Source organism: Camelus dromedarius, chromosome 15, assembly GCF_036321535.1.
Source record: "Camelus dromedarius isolate mCamDro1 chromosome 15, mCamDro1.pat, whole genome shotgun sequence".
In the NCBI taxonomy this organism is placed as follows: domain Eukaryota; kingdom Metazoa; phylum Chordata; class Mammalia; order Artiodactyla; family Camelidae; genus Camelus; species Camelus dromedarius.
The window spans coordinates 13,616,706-13,636,771 of NC_087450.1; the positions used below are offsets into that span (position 1 = coordinate 13,616,706).

The following is a 20,066-nucleotide window of genomic DNA, read 5'->3' on the forward strand; positions in this document are numbered from 1 at the left end:
ATTTCATACTTGGTCATTAAAAACTGGTAGACCCTGGGGCAGGGCACAGTGGATCCGGTATCGAAGGAGGCTGAGAACCCTTTTTGGGGGTCAGTTTTGAGCTCACAGCAGACCCAGAAGTGTCAGTCAAAAGTTCCATATCTCAGAAGTCTCTAATACAGCAAGAAAGTTTCTGGAGCTGCACCAAAAACCACTGCCTAAGGAGCCCCAGGAAACACCAAATGATTCCCCAATTTAGGGGGGAAGATCTGTATACTTACAATTGCTGTTATATAATGTCATGTTTTCAAGCTGTCCTAAATGAAGGGACATTTTTCTCCTATACCTCCTCCTCCCCACTCTCAGAAGGCCCTTGTCACAGTGTGTTGAGAAAGCCCGGCAGCGGTCCGCGTTGGCCCTGCCAGCCCCGGAGCCGAGGGGAGGGGCACGCACCTTCATGGCCCTTCGCAGCTCCTGCACGTCGTACAGCACGGTGGGCGTCATCAGCCCCAAGATCACCTGCTCGAAGTTGCCACTCAGTTCCGACTTCAAGTCATCCAGCAGCTCCTGTGATGCAAGAAAGCGCTCTGCTTAACTGCTGTGGTAGCTTAAACCTGCCACCCTCAGTGTGGTCCAGGGATGTCTGGAGCCTCCGAGATCCCTTCCTGGGGCCCGTGTGCGCGAAACCACCTTTATAGTAAGACTGTGAGACGCTGGGGTCTGATGTTACACCGTCATTCTCTCACAGTTGCACACTGGAGTTTTCCAAAGGCTGCTTGACACATCTACAGATCTTCAGTTACGTGAAAAGACACTAAAATACTTCTCCCTTTCCCAACTGCCTATGTGAGACTGGATTTTCTCCATACTCCAACCAAAACCACGTATGGCCACAAGCTGAATGCAGAAGCAGGTGTGAGAATCCAGCGTCTTCCATTAAACAGACATTAAAGAGATTTGCAATATATAAAACAATGTCAATCTTCTTACTAAATTTTTTTGGTTTGCTTTGGAATATAAAGCTCTTTTTCCTAAAAATGTTATTTCTGTTGCATGTAATGGATTTATTATTGTTTTTAAAATAAGCTAACAGATACATATTTTTAAATGTCTTCAATTTTCATTTCTAATATGGTTGATATCAATAGATGTCACCCACAAAAACATAAAAGTCCTCAATAATTTAAGAGTGTACAGGGGTCCTGAGATCAATGTATTCGCTCCTTTGACAATATATCCTGAATATATTTCCAAGTCAATATTCACCTACAACACTCTTAACAGCTGCAGATAGTTCCATATGTAGGCACAATACAATTTCTTTCTTTCTGTTTTTATTTTTCTACTATTCTTCTCCACAGGCATTTAGCTGCATCTTTGTGGATCATTCATGATCACTTCTTAAGGCTCAGTTATTAAAAAGAAATGTAATTATTTGGACAAAGGACCAAATTCTAAACACATTTAGTCACATTTCCTCCTAGAACAGGTCAGAGGGTTTAAGAACCTGCTTAAGATCAACCAAGCAATAAGGAGACAATTTGCTGTCAAGTTCAGATCTCTGATTCTCACAAACCTGAGTCCACAACACTGTACTTCAATCTATTGTGCATATTTTTGTTACATCCTCACATGTCGAATGGATGAATGAACAAATAAATAAGTGTTCAGTCAATCCATTGACGTTGGTCATCTTAACAAACTGCTGTCAGATTAGCTTTGTTCTGAAGCAGAATCGTCAACCCTAAGTGTGTGGCAACACTCTGTCTCTAGTTCACACATTATGCGTATGGGCGCTAAATTTCTTTGGGAATGGAGAAGACTTTAAAATGCTCAGAAGATAGTCTGAGTAATCTGACGGGAAGAACCCCATTCTCCACTGGTGCTCAGCCAAGGTTTGTGTGTAGATGCTCCGGGGAAAAGGTGAGCCAGCCCTGTCCCACCCGACAGGTTAATCCCCGTCTTTGAAAAGCAGCCCTGTCTGACTAGCGTTTTCAATTTTAATTTAATTTTTGTTTTAGTTTCTTTGCATTTACTTTTTTTATTTTTTTATTTTTATTTTTTAAATTGAAGTATAGTGGTTTCCAATGTTGTGTTAGTTTCTGGTGTACAGCATAGTGATTCAGTTATTTATACATATATATACATATCTTCCTTTTCATATTCTCTTTCATTATAGGTTATTACAAGGTATTGACTATAGTTCCTGTGCTATACAACAGGACCTTGTTGTTTATTTTATATATAGCAGTTTGTACCTGCTAATCCCTAACTCCTAATTTATCCCTTTTGTTAACCCCTACCCCCACCTCCCGGTTGGTAACCATAAGTTTGTTTTCTATGTCTGTGAGTCTGTTTCTGTTTTGTAAATAAGTGCATTTGTATCATTTTTTTTAAGATTCCACATATAAGTGATAGCATATGGTGTTCTTCTTTCTCTTTCTGACGTTTATAAAATATCCAAGAATAGAAATACTTATCATGGAGTTATAGTACTCTGAGACCTGGACGCACTCACTGATAATGTTTCCTCAATAAAAAGATTCTCTAATCAGGCAGGTAGGTTTTCAGTGATGTGGAAAGACTGGGTGAGTGACTCTGGTAAATGAGTTGTTGAAAATGAGACTGAGAGGGGGTTCCTCAGGGGTGTGGGATTCAAACCCGAAGGGGAAAACATGATGACTGAACAACCTCTGAATGCATAAGCTACTAAGATACATATATATACAAACAGGTTTATGTAGAAGAGTCAGAATAGACTCTGAATCATATGAGAGCCTATTTAGAACAAACTGGATTTAAATATTTTAGTCAGTTTGGAGGATCTTCCTCCACAAGTGACCTAAAAAAAGACACCAGACTGAGCAACACTGGAAGCTTAGCCCTGCCCGGTGCTCAGAACGGTGGAGGTTGAGTCCATTCCACAACCAAGTCCCCGCAAGGACTTGTGAGAGATGAGACTAAACTTAGCTTTGAGTTTGTGAATCAAGAGCTCCCTGAAGTCATGTCTGGCTAGGTACAGTGGAGGGACTTCTGTGTATGTTGAAACTTTTTTCTTTCCTTCCAAGAACAGCTTTAAATAAGGCAAAGGATCTGTCTTTTAAAAAAAAAAAAAGGGCCAGTTATCTGTTGATGAACATTTAGGTTGCCTCCAGGTCTTGGCTATTGTAAATGGTGCTGCTGTGAACACTGGGGTGCATGTATCTTTTCGAATGAGTGTTTTTATCCAGATATATGCCCAGGAGTGGGATTGCTGGATCATATCGTAACTCTATTTTCATTTTTTTAAGGAAACAAACTTATGTTTACCAAAGGGGAAAAGCTGGGGAGGGTAGGGATAAATTAGGAGTTTGAGATTAGTAGACACAAACTACTATATACAAAATAGATAAACAACAAGGTCCTAATATATTGCACAGGGAATTACATTCAATACCTTGTAATAAGCTATAATGAAAAAGAATATATATGTATAATTGAATCACTATGCAATACATCAGAAACAAACCAACATTGTAAATCAACTATAGTTCAATCAAAAGCAAAAACAAAAAACACTAAAAACCATCACTAACAACAAAAAACAAAGGGCCACTACTTCAGGAATCAAGAAGGAAGAGGCCCCTGCTTCCCTGCTGCCTGTCAGGATCCTTGCCAACCACCTGGAGCCACAGAGTCGGCTGCCTACCCTGCCGATGGTGGTCTTGTAGGCCGTCCTGATTTCCTGGCGCTGGGCCGTGTTGCGGTAGGCCAGGACGTTGATGATGGCGTCTTCATCTGTGCCTGGTGTGGAGCAGAGATGGTGAGTGAGTGTGATTCGAGAGAGAAATGAGAAAAACGGGTTCCTCTGAGGACACTGGAGGAACTCAAACACATGCAGAGAGCTTGCTAAGAAAAGAAGTTCTTGTTCAGAGGGTTTGTCCACTTTGGGGGGTAAAGAGCCATAAGATTTGAGTCTCAGTCTCTCCTTTAATTAGCTATTTACTTACTAAGCAAAGTAGTTAACGTCTCTGAGCATTAGTTTCCTTATCTATAAATGGGAGTGGTCACACTGTTTTCCCTCGCAGGGCTGCTGCAAGTGTTAAAACAATTAAGTGAATTATTTAGCTCAGTTACTAAATAGCTAATAAATGTCATCTGTGATCACGCACTTCCCCCTCTCTGGAATTCGCATCATGTCTTTGGAGCGCCCATATTTATCTTCCATGTTCTTGCCTTTTCTCTCCTTGTTTTTCTCTCTTTATCATTTTCTGAGTTTTGAAACAGTTCAAACCCATCTTTTAATTCACAGATTTGGCACTTAACAGGGTTTAAATTAGCTGCTCCCTGTATCCACTGTGTTTTGAGATCTGTAAATACATTTTTTCATTTCTAAGCTATCTTTCCTGATCCCTGATTGGGAACCTTTTTATAACTGCCCATGAATTCCCAAGATGCAATGCACTACCAAAACTTTTCATTATGAATTACAAATTTAAAATGGCTTAAATTTTGCCTGCTTCTTGCAGCAGCTTTTACAGGGAGACTTTATTCTGACCCTTCGCGTTGGTCTTTCGTCTTAGTAACAGCTGGATATTCATGTATGTTGGGTGAGTTTTCCGTTTTCCATTGTTTATATTATATGAGGAGCTGTGATGAATTACAGAGGAGAGTCTAATTGAAACATTTCAGGGAGAAATGAAAAAAAAATATAGATTCACCAGTTATTCTTTGCAAAATTAGAGATCCACAAAAATGTGAGATATAGGGAAGAAGCTATAAAATTTTAAGAATACATACCTTAGAAACCTACTCTCTGTTCTCTTAAAAAAAAAAAAGGGGTAATAGCTACACGCATCCTTTTTCCTGCAGAACTCTCAGCTGCGGGAGAAGGCACGTCACCTTTTGCTAATTTACCCCATTTCTGTGAAAGGTACCACCCCTTTCTGGTTCGTCAGGCTTGAATCCTAAAAATAGCTTTAACTTTTGTACCCTCTCTCTTCCTTCACATTCAAATTCCCTGTCAAGTCACGCACAATCTAGCTCTAAAAGCTTTTCTGCATCTGTCGCCTCTTTTTAATGCCTACCACCACCACTCCAGTTGAGGTTTTCTTCTTAGACAACTGTAGAGTCGGCTAACTAGTATTCGCACCTCATAACTGGTCTTCCCAAAGTCTTGCCACATTCATTTTCCTGAAAAGACCAACTCTCACGGTGTCCCTCCCTGCTCAGGATACAGGAAGGCTCCCCACCATCTGCTGGATTTACTACCGGCGCTGCAGTCTGCCATTTGGGACTCTCCACAGTACCCCGTTCACTATTCTAAGTACCCACATGAAAGGATACAGGCAGCCAAATCCAGACACTTAGCTCTTGAATTACTGTACTTGACCCAACTATACTGCACTCCTCTCTCCTGACCTCCTTCGTCACCAGTCTACGGGCTTATGTCTCCCTAACCCCTCTATGTAGCATCCTGATGGTTTCCTGGCCAATGCCTTTTGGCCATCCTCCCACATCAGTAGCACCCTCAGGACCTCCCTGTGGTACCTGCCTTCTCAGAAGGCTCCTATCCAGCCAACTCCCGCTTTGTAAGCACATCCTGCTGGAAGCCACATCTCCATGTATTTATGGCAACTCCCTCAGGCCTCAGCTAAAATGGAAAACAGGAGGATGGTCACACTCATCCCCTGCCTTTGCTCATGCTATTCCAATTCACCTGAAACACATCCTCTCTTATCTATTTATTTATTTATTGAATAAGCTCAATTCATCTCCTAAGGCCCATCTCGATTTCTACATCCTCCAGGAAGTTTTGCCTGATGCCCCCAGATGACATGTGATGTCTTTGACCCTTAATGGGGTCTTTTCTGTGCCCCTCCTGTTGCTATCATATTATGAACTGATCACATTTCTGTGCATGCCTTGGCCACCTAGCATCCATCGACTGACTGTTGGAACTTTGGACCACAGGACGGGGTTTATAGTCCTTGTCTCCTCTCACCATCCACCTGGCACCAGCCCACACAGCAGGCACTGAAAAGGGGTGGCTGTGTTCAATGTCTCCTGATTCTGATTTTGGGATTTCCGAATGTCATGTGGGCCACGTTCTGAAGGATGGTGTTCTTGCTGTACAGCAAGGAATGAATACACTATGTAACACACTATGCTGGACTCATAGGAGAGCTTAATAAATGTTCCCCATTATTGTGATTGTTGCTGTTAGTAGCATTGGGGCTAGGTAAGATGAGCTCTTTTTGGAGAGAAAAACACCTCATGATCAAGCAGTTTTATCCAAATCGCGAGGAGATTCTAAATAGCAGCTATGAACCAGAGAGCACGTCTCTGGCCAAATGCCCACCCAGGCAAGGTTGGAGGCAGGGTCCCGGCCAGCGTGGCCTGCAGTGCCCCGGCACGGCTGTGCCCACCGGGCTGGAGGACTCTGCCCTCGGGAGCTTCCAGAGGGCAGTGCACTGAAGACAAGCTCTTCTGGTCTGGCCTTCTCACCTAAAATGCCACACATCGCATGTGGGTACCGTCCCAGCTACACCCGTCACAGTCAGGCAGAGGGACTGACTCAGGGAAAGAACATGGGCTTGGAGCTGGGAGGCCCGAGCTTCAGGTGGGTTCTGCTGAGTGTGCTACGTGCTATATGCCTTAGCGCATTCCTTCTCTGAGTCTCACTTTCACATCTGTAAAATGGGGTGGAAATACCAATAGCACCAGCTGCTCCCGCTACGTCACAGGATTATTGCGTATATCCGTTAAGATAACATTTGTGAAAGTGTTTTGTAAACCTTGTGGCACTACAGGCATGCGTCGCTTAATTGGAAAACAAATACATTTCTAAAGTTCTAGAAATTCATAATGCTGTGATGCAAAAGAGGTTTAAATAATTGGGGAAATCCGGAAAGTGTGCATTAAGTTTAAAATTCTGGAGTAAGAGTGAGTAATTAATGCCCTCCCACCAAGTTTGCTTTGCAAAGCCAACGTGTTCCCATGGTGTTTTCTTAGTGAGACTGACTCACAACTGCCTGTGGACACAACACCCTCTGTGTTGCACAACACACGAGGGGGTGTTTGCCTCCAGTGGGACACTTATGGTGACACTTACCGAGCCCTTTCATGGCCTTCCTCAGGGTCTGGGCATCTTCGGAGGCGCTGAAGCCTGAAGCAGCTTTGACGGTACCTCCCTTGGCTGCCTGAGCACACAGAGAGAGACGTAACTGACAGGTACCCTCCCACCAGCATGGAGGCGTCTCATGCGGCAAACGTTGGCTGAGCGCCCACGTGGGCCAGACGCATTTCCACGTGCTGGGACACAGCAGTGACTGTGAGACATGAGGCTCATGCTCTCCTGGAGCTGACGTTCAAGTTCGGCAGGAGGCAGACAGTAAACAAGCCAAGAGATTAATATTCCACCAGGCAGCTGGTGGTGAGAAGTGCTTCAGGGCAGACAGAGAGGTCCTGGAGGGGCTGCTCTGAGCAGTGACGTTCAGGCTGGGATAGGAATGACAGGAAGCAGCTGACTGCAAAGATCGGGGAAAGTGTTCCAGGCAGAGGAAACAGCGGATGCAAAAGACCTGAGGCTGGAACTGGCTTCTGCGGGAGGAGCGGGACAGAGGCCAGTGTGGCTCGAGTTGGTGGGCAAGTTGGGGGGTGGAAAGAGAAATGACACCACTGCCTATGAAGTTGTCTTATCTCCCTAGCAAGGGGAAAATCAAACCTGAATCCAGTCAAGCCTCTAGGGCCAAATCCCAATTTACAGTAAACAGGAGAGAGGAAAATGTTAACCCTCACCACCACAGGGCTGTGATTAGCGAAACCCAGACTGTGAGAAACACTGCTTGACGAATGGTCTAGGTTCTTCAACAAGTAAGTAGCAAGGAGAATTAGAAAAGAGAAAGATGGAGGGGAAACAGAGCTTAAAAGAGATAAATAGGTGTATCAATAATCATAATGGATGAAACTTATTTGGATCCTGAATCAAACAAACAGTAAAAAAAATAGGACATTTATGAGACAATTGGACATTTAACACTGACTTGATACTTAGCGACATTAAGTAACTAGTGTTAACAGTCGTTTTTAGGTATGATAATGGTATTGTGGTTATATATCTTTTTTAAAGAGCTTGAATCATGCACACATTGAAATAGCTTATAGATGAGAGGATAGTGAAGAAGGATTAATAAAATGGCCACACTTAGGCTAACAGATTGCTTATTCTTACGTTTGCCCTTTAAACGGTCAGTTAATCTGACTGACCAGTTGCTACTCACAGCTCTAGGCCCATTGTTAAAACTAAAGCTATTAATTTTGCTGTTTCTACTTTATTCCAGTAATCGAAAGCAATAATCATACTTGGTTTCTGAGTTGTTCTCCAGGGAGGTCACAGAACTGTAACCTTACAAAGTAGGCTAAACACCAAGAAGACCACGCCTTGGATGCTTACGAGATGAAGAGATCAAAAATGTGACAGCTAGCCTCCATAGAATTGGTCACCTGGAGGCATCATAATGCCATTCTAAGTCTTCTGATGAGAAAATAATTCTGTTGATTGTTATTGGTGCTTTATTGTTTAAGCTGTGGCTATATATAATCACCCTGCCGCATCTCCAAGAGGGGTTCACAGTTTTGAAGGCACCAGCCTGCTATGAGTCCCTGTTGCCTGGCAAAGTAATAAAGCTGTCTCTTTTATTCTAAGCTCCAAGACCCTGTCTCTGAGTTATTTGGCTTGTCAGGGACGGGGGCCGATCTTTCAGCAACAATAAGATGTCTGGAATTTGCTTCAAAATAACACAAGTTGGGAGAAGTAAGTGGAGAGAAACAAGGCTGACCAGGAGTTCACAGTTAACCGACAGGCACAAAGGGATTCTTTTTCATATTTGGTCTACTTTCCTATGTGTTTACACTGTCGACTGAAATAAATGCATAGCCTAAAAGTTGAGAGTTATGTTTTATTCCGCGGACATTTCTGAGGGCTCGAACCCCTCCGAGCCCGGGAGGACAGCCTCTTGGATTGCTCTGAGGGACCGCTCTGAAAACGTAAGGCAGGAGCCAGGATATATAGGAGTTTTACAACAAAGACCAGGTAGTCAGAACATTAAAGATAACTGTTAAAGAAAACCAGGCATCTCAAGTTAAAGAATTGAGTGCTTTTCTATGTATGGGAAGGAGCAAATGTCTGGGCTCACTGAAATCATTCCTTTGATAAGTACCCAGCTATCTAGGGCCAGTGTCCTGTCCTTTCACATTCCGAGTCCCCTCAGGCTGCAGAGGCGTGGGGGGGGGGCAGGGGGAGGTGGTAGTTGTGCTGCTACTTTTCTGCACTGTTGGGGGTGGCGGCAGTGGCTGATGACTTGATGGCTTCAGCATTCTTCATTTACTGATATGGCTTGCATTATTTTTTGTTCACAACATTTTTCCATAATAAATTTTTTAAAAATGAAAAAGAAAGAGAAACAGAGAGGTGGCTAGGACAGGGAATAAGGACCCTCACAAGCTGGTAAGGAGTTATCATTTTATTCTAAGTGTAGTAGGAGCCACTGGAAGGTTTTCAGCAAACGGATGGGGGAGATGATATGATTTACACGTTAAAAAGATCATGGCGGGGGCGGGGTGGTAGAGTTCCTGCTTAGCTTGCATGAGGTTCTAGGTTGACTCTCCAGTACCTTCATTAAAAACAAACAAACAAACAAACCTAACTGACCCCCCAAAAAAACTTACAATTAAGCAAAAGTAAAAAAAAATTTTTTTTAAAAGATCACTTGGGCTGCTATAGGGAGATAGAGAGACCAGTTGAGAATCTGGGCCAAGATCCAGGGATATGATGGTAGACGAGGATGAAGCAGTAAAAATGGAAAGAAACAGACAGACTCAGCACATGCTTTGGAGCAAAGGCGGCAGAACTTGCTGATGGACTGACGTGGGAGGTGAGGAACGAAAAGAAGCAAGTGTAACTCTAAACCTTTTTCCCTGAGCAGCCAAGCAGGAGAGTAGCATCATTTACCCAGATGGGGAAAACTGGAGGACTCCCAGATTTGGGATGGCAGTGGGGAGCGGGATTTAGAAGTCCTATTTTCAACATGTTAAATTTGCGATGCCCATTAAACATCCAAGTGGAGTTGTCAAAATGATGGTTGGTTATACAATGTAAATTTAGAGGTCAAGTCTAGAGTGAGCAGTAAACTTAGGACACGTCAGCATACGAATGGTATTGGATGAAATGACGTAGGGAGAAAGTGTAGAAAGGGGTCCTAGGACAAGCTGGGGCCTCTCACCAGAGAAGGATGGAATGGATGACCATGGTCCTTGAGGCTAAAAGGAAAACCAGGATCGTGTGTCTGTCCAGAAGCTGAGGAAGGAGGGAGTGGTCAGTGCCTGCTAAGGCAGGCATAAGTGCAGGGCACAGAAGGGATGGTCAGATTTGGCAACATGGAATTTCCAGGTGACCCTGACAAGAGCTTCTGCAGTGGAACAGAAGAGACAGAAGCCTGACTGCATGGCAGAGGGAAGGATGGGAAGTCACAAAGAGGAGACAGCAGGTCTAGACACCAGAGATGAGGAGTAGCATCATCAGAAATGATCAACATGTCTTCAAGTGAGACAGACTCTGATGTGTACAAGAGATACAAAGTTAGTGAGTCTGACCCTCTGCAAATACAGACTAAAAATTAAAAACATCAACAGTAGGGATCATCTCAATTGGATTATCTGAGAGATAAATTGCTGATTAAGATCAAGGTGCTCTTAATATTTCTAATGTATTCACCAATTTGTTAATGTTATTCATGTTATGTGGGGCAGCATAGAGAAATACATATAACTCAATATAAAAATAAGTAAATAGGTGAGGAAACTCAGTGACAGGGCACAAAGCATAGAAAATGACGGTAAAGGAGGGGGTGGGAAGGAAACCAAAATGGAGACCTTAATGACCTGGGTAGTTGTTTGACGAGAGCCACAGGTTTCTCTGCCTAGAAACCAAAGCAAGAGGGAACTGTAACCAATAACGAGACTCACTGTGTCCATGAGGGGAAAAGAGAGATTAGCTGCTTAAGAAGAGCCCTGCTTTTCTTTGTACTGATGAAGGAAAAATAATAAAATGGCCGCAGTTAGGCTAACAGATTGCTTATTCTTATGTTTGCCCTTAAAATGGTCAACAAACCTGACCGACCGGTTACTACTCACAGCTTCCAGGCCCACTGTTAAAACTAAAGCGATTGATCTAACTGATTCTACTTTATTCCGGTAATCAAAAGTTATAATCATACTTGGTTTCTGAGTTGTTCTCCAGGGAGGTCACAGAACCATAACCTTACAAAGTAGGCTAAACACCAAGAAGACCACGCCTTGGGTGCTTATGAGATGAAGAGATCAAAAAAGTGACAACCACTAGCCTCTACAGAATTGGTCGCCTGGAGGCATCATGACGCCATTCTAAGTCTTCTGATGAGAAAATGATTCTGTTGATTGTGATCTTGATGCTTTATTGTTTAAACTATGGCTATATAACCACCCCACCCCATCCCAAAGGGGGGTTCACAGTTTTGAAGGCACTAGCCTACTGTGAGTCCCCTTTGCCCAGCAAAGCAATAAAGCTGTCTCTTTTCTTCTAAGCTCCAAGACCCTGTCTCTGAGTTATTTGGCTCGTCAGGGCTGGGGGCTGATCTTTCGGCAACACTGAGTTTAGAGATCGGCGATCTGCATTAATGGAGCTCTTTCGGGCTTCCTGACTTAGCAGCAGAGGGTAGAATCAAACTAGCTGTGGTTTTTAATGTATCTTCCCCTCTGTTCGCTGACACTAAGCATTATTATAAACCCGTTAGCAACCTGTGCTATGATATTCTGAAATCTGTCTTTCTGTCTTTCAAACTGGCCTAATTAGTCATAACCAGCACTTTCTAAAATTGTCGTGCCTCATCACTCTTCCCTTAGTCAGGTGTATGCCACTGTGGTGTGCATTTGATTGGCTGAAGTTGCACACAGGGAAGGATCTGAGTGATATTCTTGGTACCCAGATGTCAGTGGAGTTCAGACCCTTCTGGAAACATTCCTCTGTTCATAACAGAGTGCTGTGTGCTTTTAAAATGCTAAGAGCTCACAAGCTGAGGGAAAGAAGAGATAGCTGAGGCTACCCTCAGGGCTGAGGTCACATAGCAGGTCTGTTTCTCTTGACTTTTCTGATAATGACCCTTTTGGTAAGTGGCAGAATGGGTCAAATTATCAGTGGTAGGATGTTATGGTGATGGGGCGGAACAGAATAGGGACATAGCTGCATTATAGCAAGGGGAGAGGGTTTTACATCTTACATAAGCCTTAGTTAAAATGGACCCTCATAGCCTTGTGCTCATGATTCCAGTAAAACCTGATATTCATGGAGACGGTCAGCTCTGTCTCCTCTGCATCACTCGGGGGGTCATGAACACTATAAAGGGAATCCTAACACTGGGAGAAGTCTCATCCAGAGGTCTAGGTGAAGGAGTCGCGGTGGGAGAGGTAGTTCAGCTTAGCAGGAAGGAGTGCAGGCAATGGAGTCGGGTAGACCCACCCAGGCTGGAATCTTGGCTTCAACCCTTGCTAGCTGTGTGCTCTAGGTGAAGTTTCATTTTTCTCACTTGTATACTAAGAATAGTATCAACCCACAGGGTTGTTGCAATAATGAAGCAGGGTAACGGGGCAAAGCACTTAGCACAAACACAGCAAATAGTTAACTTTAAAACAGAAACTCAGACTCAGTGGCTATCATCACTAACAGCGTTATTTAACATGACCTCAATAACATTTCCACAATGAATGTAATAGTGACATTCTTATAACTATTTCTGATGATATCCCTAATGCAAGCTTATGGGGTAACGCCAAAACAAAATCTAGAACAGAACATTTGTACAAGGTTGCAAAAACAATGTAAAATTGATCTAAGGGGCTCTGATGTTTTAATGTGCTCCAAAGATGTAACATGGGCCACGTAAAGGAATGGAGGGTTTTTATACCCTTAGGGAAGTTCTCCAGCAAGTGAGACTTGAGTTCTAGGAGCTAGTCCACCTTGGCCTGGACCTCTCAGGCCTACTGTGGTCCACAGCAAGCCCATCCAAAGGCCTCAAGTACCAGAAGGTGTGGGTCTTCAATGCTGAAAGACCAGGGTTTCACCTCCTGGATACGGTCAGTGTTTAGCACTCACTCATTACCCTCTACACACTTGACAGAGGAAAGGAGAACTCCATGACGTTAACTTCCTTGGGCACTGAGCTGCATCCCCCAAGAAAAGACATGCTGAAGTCTTCATCCCCAGAACTTCAGAACGTGCCCTTATTTGGAAATAGGGTCACTGCAATTAATTAATTAATTGTAATTAATTAAATTAAGATGCGGTCATACTGGAGTAGGGTGAGCAGCTAATTCAACATGCCTGGTGTCCTTCCAAGAAAACAGCACGTGAAGACAAGACACAAAGGGAGAACTCCTCATGGTGATGTGTTGCTCAACTCCAGTCTCTGCCAAAGAACGCCTAAGACTGCCAGCAAAGCCCGGAAGCTAGAAACAGGCAAGGAAGGATTCCCCTGTGGATTTCAGAGGCATCAGGGCCCTGCCAACACCTGGGTTCTGGATTTCTAGCCTCCAGAACTGTAAGACAATAAGTTTCTATACTTTTAAGGTCCCCCAGTTTGTGTACCTTGTGACGGCAGCCCTAGGATGTTAATACAGGTACTTCGCTTCTTTTCTTCTACTATACATCGTTAGTAATAAGCAAACTGGTGATTTGCCGTCAGAATTCCAAATGGCCTAGCTTAGCCCTTGGCCCCCGCCTTGAAACAGCTTTCTGAGTCAAGTGTTTCACAAGGCTCTTTTGGAACTCCAATACTGAAAAGAATTTGGATGTACTCAAAGACTGCATTTGACTTTAAAGCAAACTGCGTTGCTGAGGGACACTACTATGGGAGTAAAATTAAAACCTAACAAAATGGATCGATAGAGGAATTTGCCAAGTTAGTTCAGCTTATCAATTAGCATTCATAGTGACTCTTTTTTCCAGGAACAAGATAAGCTTGGGAAATTTGTTCCTTTTAGCTCTAAAGTATCCGTATTGATTAAATTCCAGGGCATAATGTGTCACTGTCTGTTCTGGGAAGGCAGGGGATTCCACCCCAGGAAGGCTTCTTGTGCCAGCAGACAAAGGAAACAGAGAAGGCTGCAGGGAAGAAGGATGAAAACAAACAGCTAGAAATCAGTGTTCTCTCACAGTCGATGGAGTGCAATTCAGGTGTTAAAATAATAGTGAAGATGATAAACATCAAAAGATTGGAATACAGTATAATGAAATATTTAGCAATAAAAAGGAATGGAGGAACAAACTGCTTGCTGATACAGCCACACGGATGGATTGCAAAAAATATAATGCTCACTATAAGAGAGTTCCTACTCTATGATTCCATTTATAGGATGTTCTAGAACAGGCAAAGCTAATCAATGGTGAAAGCAACCAGAACAGTGGTTCTGTTTCTGGAGTGGAGTGCAGAGCAGGGTGGGGACTGATCTGGAAGGGACGTGAAGGATCCTTGAGTGATGAAGTGCTCGATGTTTATAACAGGGTTACACGGTACATACAATTGTCAAAACTCATCTTCCAGTGACCTTAAGAGCGGCACATTTCACTATATGTAAATTACACCTCTATAAAAATCACTGAATATTGGAATACAACGGCTTTAAAAACACGTTTTCCTTTTAGACATGTTAATCATATTTGTAGAGATTTGGAAAAAAATTTTTTAAAGAATTGAGAAGAAAATTGAAACACCCATAACTGCCCTCTCTAGAGTAAATAATTTTAATATGCTATAAGATGTGATATAAGTGTGTCAGCATAGCAGAGATTAGAGTGAATACACTAACTGTTCTTTACGTTCTTACTACTACTATTTCAAAACCACTATCATATGAATAGCATCTAAAATAAAATAATGCAGCGGGGAGGGTACAGCTCAGTGGTAGAGCATGTGCCTAGCAAGCATAAGGTCCTGGGTTCAATCCCCAGTACCTCCATTAAAAATTTTTTTTTAAATAAAATAAAATAAAATGATGGAAAATAATTGAGGATACAATATTGTGACTATATTGTATGGGTTTCCTTTCCTTTAAAGATGTCCTTTAACTGTCCAATAAATAACAGTCATAATGGAAAAACAGGTTCTAGGAGGAAAGATGAGAGCAACTGAGGTAATTTTTGTCGAATGGAAAGCTCACAAAGGGGTCATTTGGTTACAGTCATCACACACAGAAAGGCTGTGGGCTTGCTGAGGGCAGGACGAGCGTCCCATTAATTCTGAGCCCCCAGATATCTTGTCTGGCACAAAGTGGGGGCACCACATACATTTCTGAATAAATGTTCTATATGTCCAGGGAGAACCCATCAAGAAAAAAATGGATTTTAAATGAAAGTATGAGAGATTTGGGGAAGACATTAATAAGCCTTTGACAGTCAGGGATAATGAAGAAAATTCTAGAATGTCTAATGTTAAAAAAAAATTTAAGAGTATACTATTACTATTTGTTCAGGATAGTTTACACACCCATCTTCCTAAAGGAAGGCAGAGTGTCTAGTTCCTCTCCAGATACAAGATTCTACTTCTGTTATTTCTTCCCAGAAGGCAGGGGTCAGGGTCATCTGCCAATTCAGAAACCGTATTTGGGCGGAGGAGGAGAGCAGGTGGCCAGCCTCAGGTAGAGCCAGGTTTGCAACTGAAAGGCTCAGCTTCCACATCAGCTGTGAGCTGTGAGCTTTACGGAATTCTCAAAGGGATCCACTTCCCTGACTGTTCCAGAGATCAGATAACCAAACTCCAAGGAATCCAGTCACAGCCAAAAGCAGGAGGGAGGTGACAAGCTAACGGCCAAGAAACACCCATCTTCATGAGCCTGAAATGACGGGGTTACCCCAAAACGTGGATGCCAGTCATCTCCCGGGGGTAGAAGCTGCAGGATTTTTAGTTTTTCCTTTCTATTTGCCTAAAATGTTTATAACGAACACGCAGCGCTTCTGCAGAGAGAAAACTCTCTCTTGTTTCTGTATCTTAGGATGTTAGAAAGATTCAAAGGAGACTCTCTTTGAGTTAATTTTCAGGATCAGGCTACTCACCACCCCTGAAAGAAGTTAAAATGATGTCCCTTTAAAAAAAGAAACTGCCTTTCCATCTCCTCCTCCCTCCCCTCTGTTGAGCAAACAACCCTTTGTCTAAGCCAGCAGCCCCTGGGCACACATCCTGTACCTGTCTGAGGCTGGCACCACGGAGGCTGAGGCACTTCCCAACTTACCATGGCTGTGACTCTATGTCAGGATCAGAGTTCAGTCACCCAAGCAGAAGTTCCTCTGTGATAAAAGCAGAGGGGAAATGACTGTGATGAGAGAAGTGTCATTAAAATCATTAATCAGGATAACTGACTGTTTGCACAAAGTTAAGCCACAGGGAAATAAACACACAGTTTCATCAAAAGGCCAGCTATTGATTAGCCAAAGAGACAGAGGGACAGGCTAATAATTAAAGAGAAACTGTTTGAACGGGCAATTGCACCAGCAAAATGCTTTCCCACCTGCTCTTCTGTTTGCAGATGCACGCTGCAGGAATGACGTCTCTTGCTCAGTTAGGGTGAGGTGCGTTACTTGTACTCAAGCCAAACCTGGATTCTGAGCTGGGAAGCTCTAGTGGACCAGAAGAGGTGCCTCCTTGGAGAAAAGAGATAATCCAACTGCATGGGGGAAACGACTGCTCTCCAGCCTTCGCCCTGAGTGTGTGTGCGTGTGTGCGCGTGTGTGTGCACGTGCGCATTCGTGTATGATGCCAGGCCATCAGGCCAACCAATACTAGACTTTTCATTTCCCAAAGATCACTTTCACTGCCAACATCTCAGGACTTAAAGGTACTTCTTGCCTTTAAGCTGTGGCCTTATGTATAAAGCTTTGCCCTTAGTTCTCTTCAGCTCCCCCTCTTTCATCAAGAAGACTTGAGTCATCACACATTTATTCAGTCGTTCAGAATGTAAGCAATGTCTTTAGTGTGGGCAGGCCTCTGAGGGGCAGGCCGACTGTCTTCCTGTTTCTGTATCCAGGTCCTGTGGAAAAGGCTCCTTCCCTAAGTGTTTAGCTAGATCCTTGACAGTCAAGAATCGTCCTAGAACCAGAAGCATGGGCATCCCCTGGGAGCTTCTTAAAAGTACAGAATCTCAGGTCCCCAACCCAGACCTACTGCTAGAATCTGCATTTTCACAAGATTCCCCAAGTATTTGTCTGCACAGTGGTCTGTAAAGCATTGGCCTAGTGAACCCTACCAAGCAGCACTCATTCCCCTGAACAACTACATCCTTCTTACCCCAGTTTATCACCGATCAGGTCACGTTTGGCCACATTCATTCCTCATCATCCGCTTTCTGAGGCTCAGCTCCGTTCCTCCCATCACTCACTGCGGACCTACCTCATCCTACCTAGGGGTGAAGCCCTTCCTAAGGTGAATGTCAGCTGGTTCTGGGGCACAGCCTGAACAAAGGTGCAGAGGTGGGAATGGGCAGTGGCTTCAGGGACAAGGAGGCAATGAGGCTGCTGGAGCAGTGGGCTCCTTCCAGGAAGGCTCAGAGATAAGGCTGAAAAAACAGGTGGGGAATTGATTACGAAGGGCCATGTATGTCCACCTGAGGTGTCTGACTTTATACTGCAGGCGATGGGAAAATAGTGAAAAGGTTTTGAGTTTTGCAGAGAAACGATGTAAGACAAGACAGACTTCAGCAAGTCACTATTCTACAGGGTGGACTGGAGTCACAGACAAGGGGTCAGGAAGGCTGGAGGAACTAGCACAGGAATACAGATCTGCACTAAAACAGAGGCCAAGACCTGGGCAGGGTGTGGTCCCTGGAATAGGATATACATATGAGATATTTAGAAGGAAGACTTGGTTGGATTCAGCGGCTCTTTGACTATATGGATTTATTCATTCAATCACCAAATATTCATAAAGCCCTTCTCTATTCCAGGGACTGTGTTAGCTGATAGAGATAATACAGGGAATAAGACAAACCACCTGCCTTCAAGGAGCTTCCAGTGTACCAGGAAAGACAGACAACAAATCAACAAATGCACACGCAGGATAATTTCGGCGGGAGGGTGTAGCTCAGTGGTGGAGCGTGTGCTCAGCACGCATGAGGTCCTGGGTTCAGTCTCCATTACCTCCACTTAAAAAACGATTAAGTAAGTAAATAAACCTAATCCCACGCCCCCCAAATAAACAATAATTTCTGATACCAGTAAGATGGAAATATTACAAGATAATGGTATAGAACATGGATCAGCAAACTTCAGCTCACGGGCCAAATTCTACTTTTCTACACCCTACTAGCGAAGAATGGTTTTTTACAATTTCACCAGTTGACGAAAAATCAAAAGAATAATATTTCATGACATGTGAACATTATGTAAAATTCAAATTTCAGTGACTGCTTGAGCAAAGTCTTCTGGAAATACTGAGAGTTGTTATTAAGTGAGCTAGAAATATTTCACTAAAGGGAAAATCTGTATCACACTTGAACACAGGGTGCTTTGAGCCAGACAACTTCTTTTATTACTTGGATGGCACACAGCATAAATTCATTTATATAGAGACCGCTGTTGTATATTTATTATTTCCTAGCACCAACTGAGCTTGTAAATAGATTTTAGAAATGAATGCAGAAAATGGTCCCCTTTGATTCTTCCATTAGGTGTCAGATAATACATGTAAAGTTTCTTTTTAATTAGAACTATTATTGTTTTTATTATCGTTGGTTTTACGGTAACATCTCTAAAATACATTAACTATTTTTTTTTGCTTTTTTAATTTTATTTTTTATTGAAGTGTAGTTGATTTACAATGTTAGTTTCAGGTGTACTGCAAAGCGATTCAGTTATACATATACATACATGTATATTTTTTCTTTTCAGATTCTTTTCCACCATGTGTTTTTACAAGAAATTGAATTTAGTTCCCTATGCTATACAGTAAATCCTTGTCGTTTATCTATTTTGTATACAGTAATGTGTACCTGTTAATCCCAAACTCCTAATTTATCCCTCCCCTGCCCTTTCCAGAATACATATAAGTTAACCCACACAAATGCTTCCTAGGGCAGTACCGGGCACCTTAATAACTCTTGACAAGAATGGGGGAAGGAATGGAACACACCCCTCCTCCAGTGACAGAACTGCTGTAGGCCTCTTCTCAGCTGCACAAAATGGTCAGCCCCCAAGGGATGAAAGACCCTTCTACTTGAAACTCCATTTGTAATTGTCCTTCCATGTTTCCACCTGCCTGGAGAGGCAAGGATATTTTATAAGAGCCCTTTTCTGTCTCCACCTCTTTGATTCATTTGTTCTTTCTCTTTCAAGATCAGCCTACAGTCCCATAAACGGAACAGTATGACCAAGTTCACAAGAACTTTGTTTTGGGATCTTACCAAGTCCTTTGTGGCTCACAGGCGGCAAATAATGAGCAACTGGGTCTTAGTTTTTACATCTGTAAAGTGCAAACACACTCAGTTTTGGGTGTGGCTCAAATGACCTTAAAAGCATCAGGACTTCAAGATGGAAAGATGTAGACTGAAGCGACCATATGTTCATGACGTCTATAAAAACCTACAGCTTATATACAGGATGTGGGTGGGAAACTGCGCCTTCTTTATAATATGGGAACTCCTCACATGGGGTGCGGGACAGGCTTCCTGGAGGTTTTAGCACATTTAGAACAACTGAAAGAAAGCTGGGAACGAAATACAAGAGACTTATCCCAATGGTAGTTACTTACGGGAATAATAAATTGTCAATATGTTCAACCTATTTCAGGTAAGATTACATAAATTTTCAGAAATAATTTATGAAGAATTCACAAAGAAAAATCAGGTGTGTTGAGAACACATCCCTACTGCTTACCTATAGGAGATGCAGAAGGGTAATTATTACACTATCCCACAAAGTGCCCTATTGTATCACTGTCAGAAATTGGCAAGCCAGGGGCTGACTCCAGCATAAAGTTTCCTATGTCCTCACAGCTGACTGCAGGCACGTGGAACAGGATCAGACTCCAGCT

At 43.0% G+C, this 20,066-nt stretch overlaps 1 protein-coding gene across 2 annotated transcripts in view; it reads right to left on the reverse strand.

Annotated features, from left to right (window-relative positions):
- Nucleotides 1-20,066, reverse strand: part of ANXA4 (annexin A4) — a 63,529-nt gene that overhangs the window by 22,883 nt on the left and 20,580 nt on the right. Inside the window, exons 2-6 of one of the 2 annotated variants that reach the window (XM_031467199.2) lie at nucleotides 16,552-16,684; nucleotides 16,276-16,330; nucleotides 7,073-7,160; nucleotides 3,668-3,762; nucleotides 433-546 (exon numbers count right to left, since the gene is read on the reverse strand). In XM_031467199.2, coding sequence (XP_031323059.1) covers nucleotides 433-546; nucleotides 3,668-3,762; nucleotides 7,073-7,160; nucleotides 16,276-16,278 — 300 coding nt within the window. In that variant the 5' untranslated portion in view covers nucleotides 16,279-16,330; nucleotides 16,552-16,684. The remainder of the gene's footprint in view (nucleotides 1-432; nucleotides 547-3,667; nucleotides 3,763-7,072; nucleotides 7,161-16,275; nucleotides 16,331-16,551; nucleotides 16,685-20,066) is intronic. The other variant, XM_031467201.2, reaches the window with a different exon arrangement.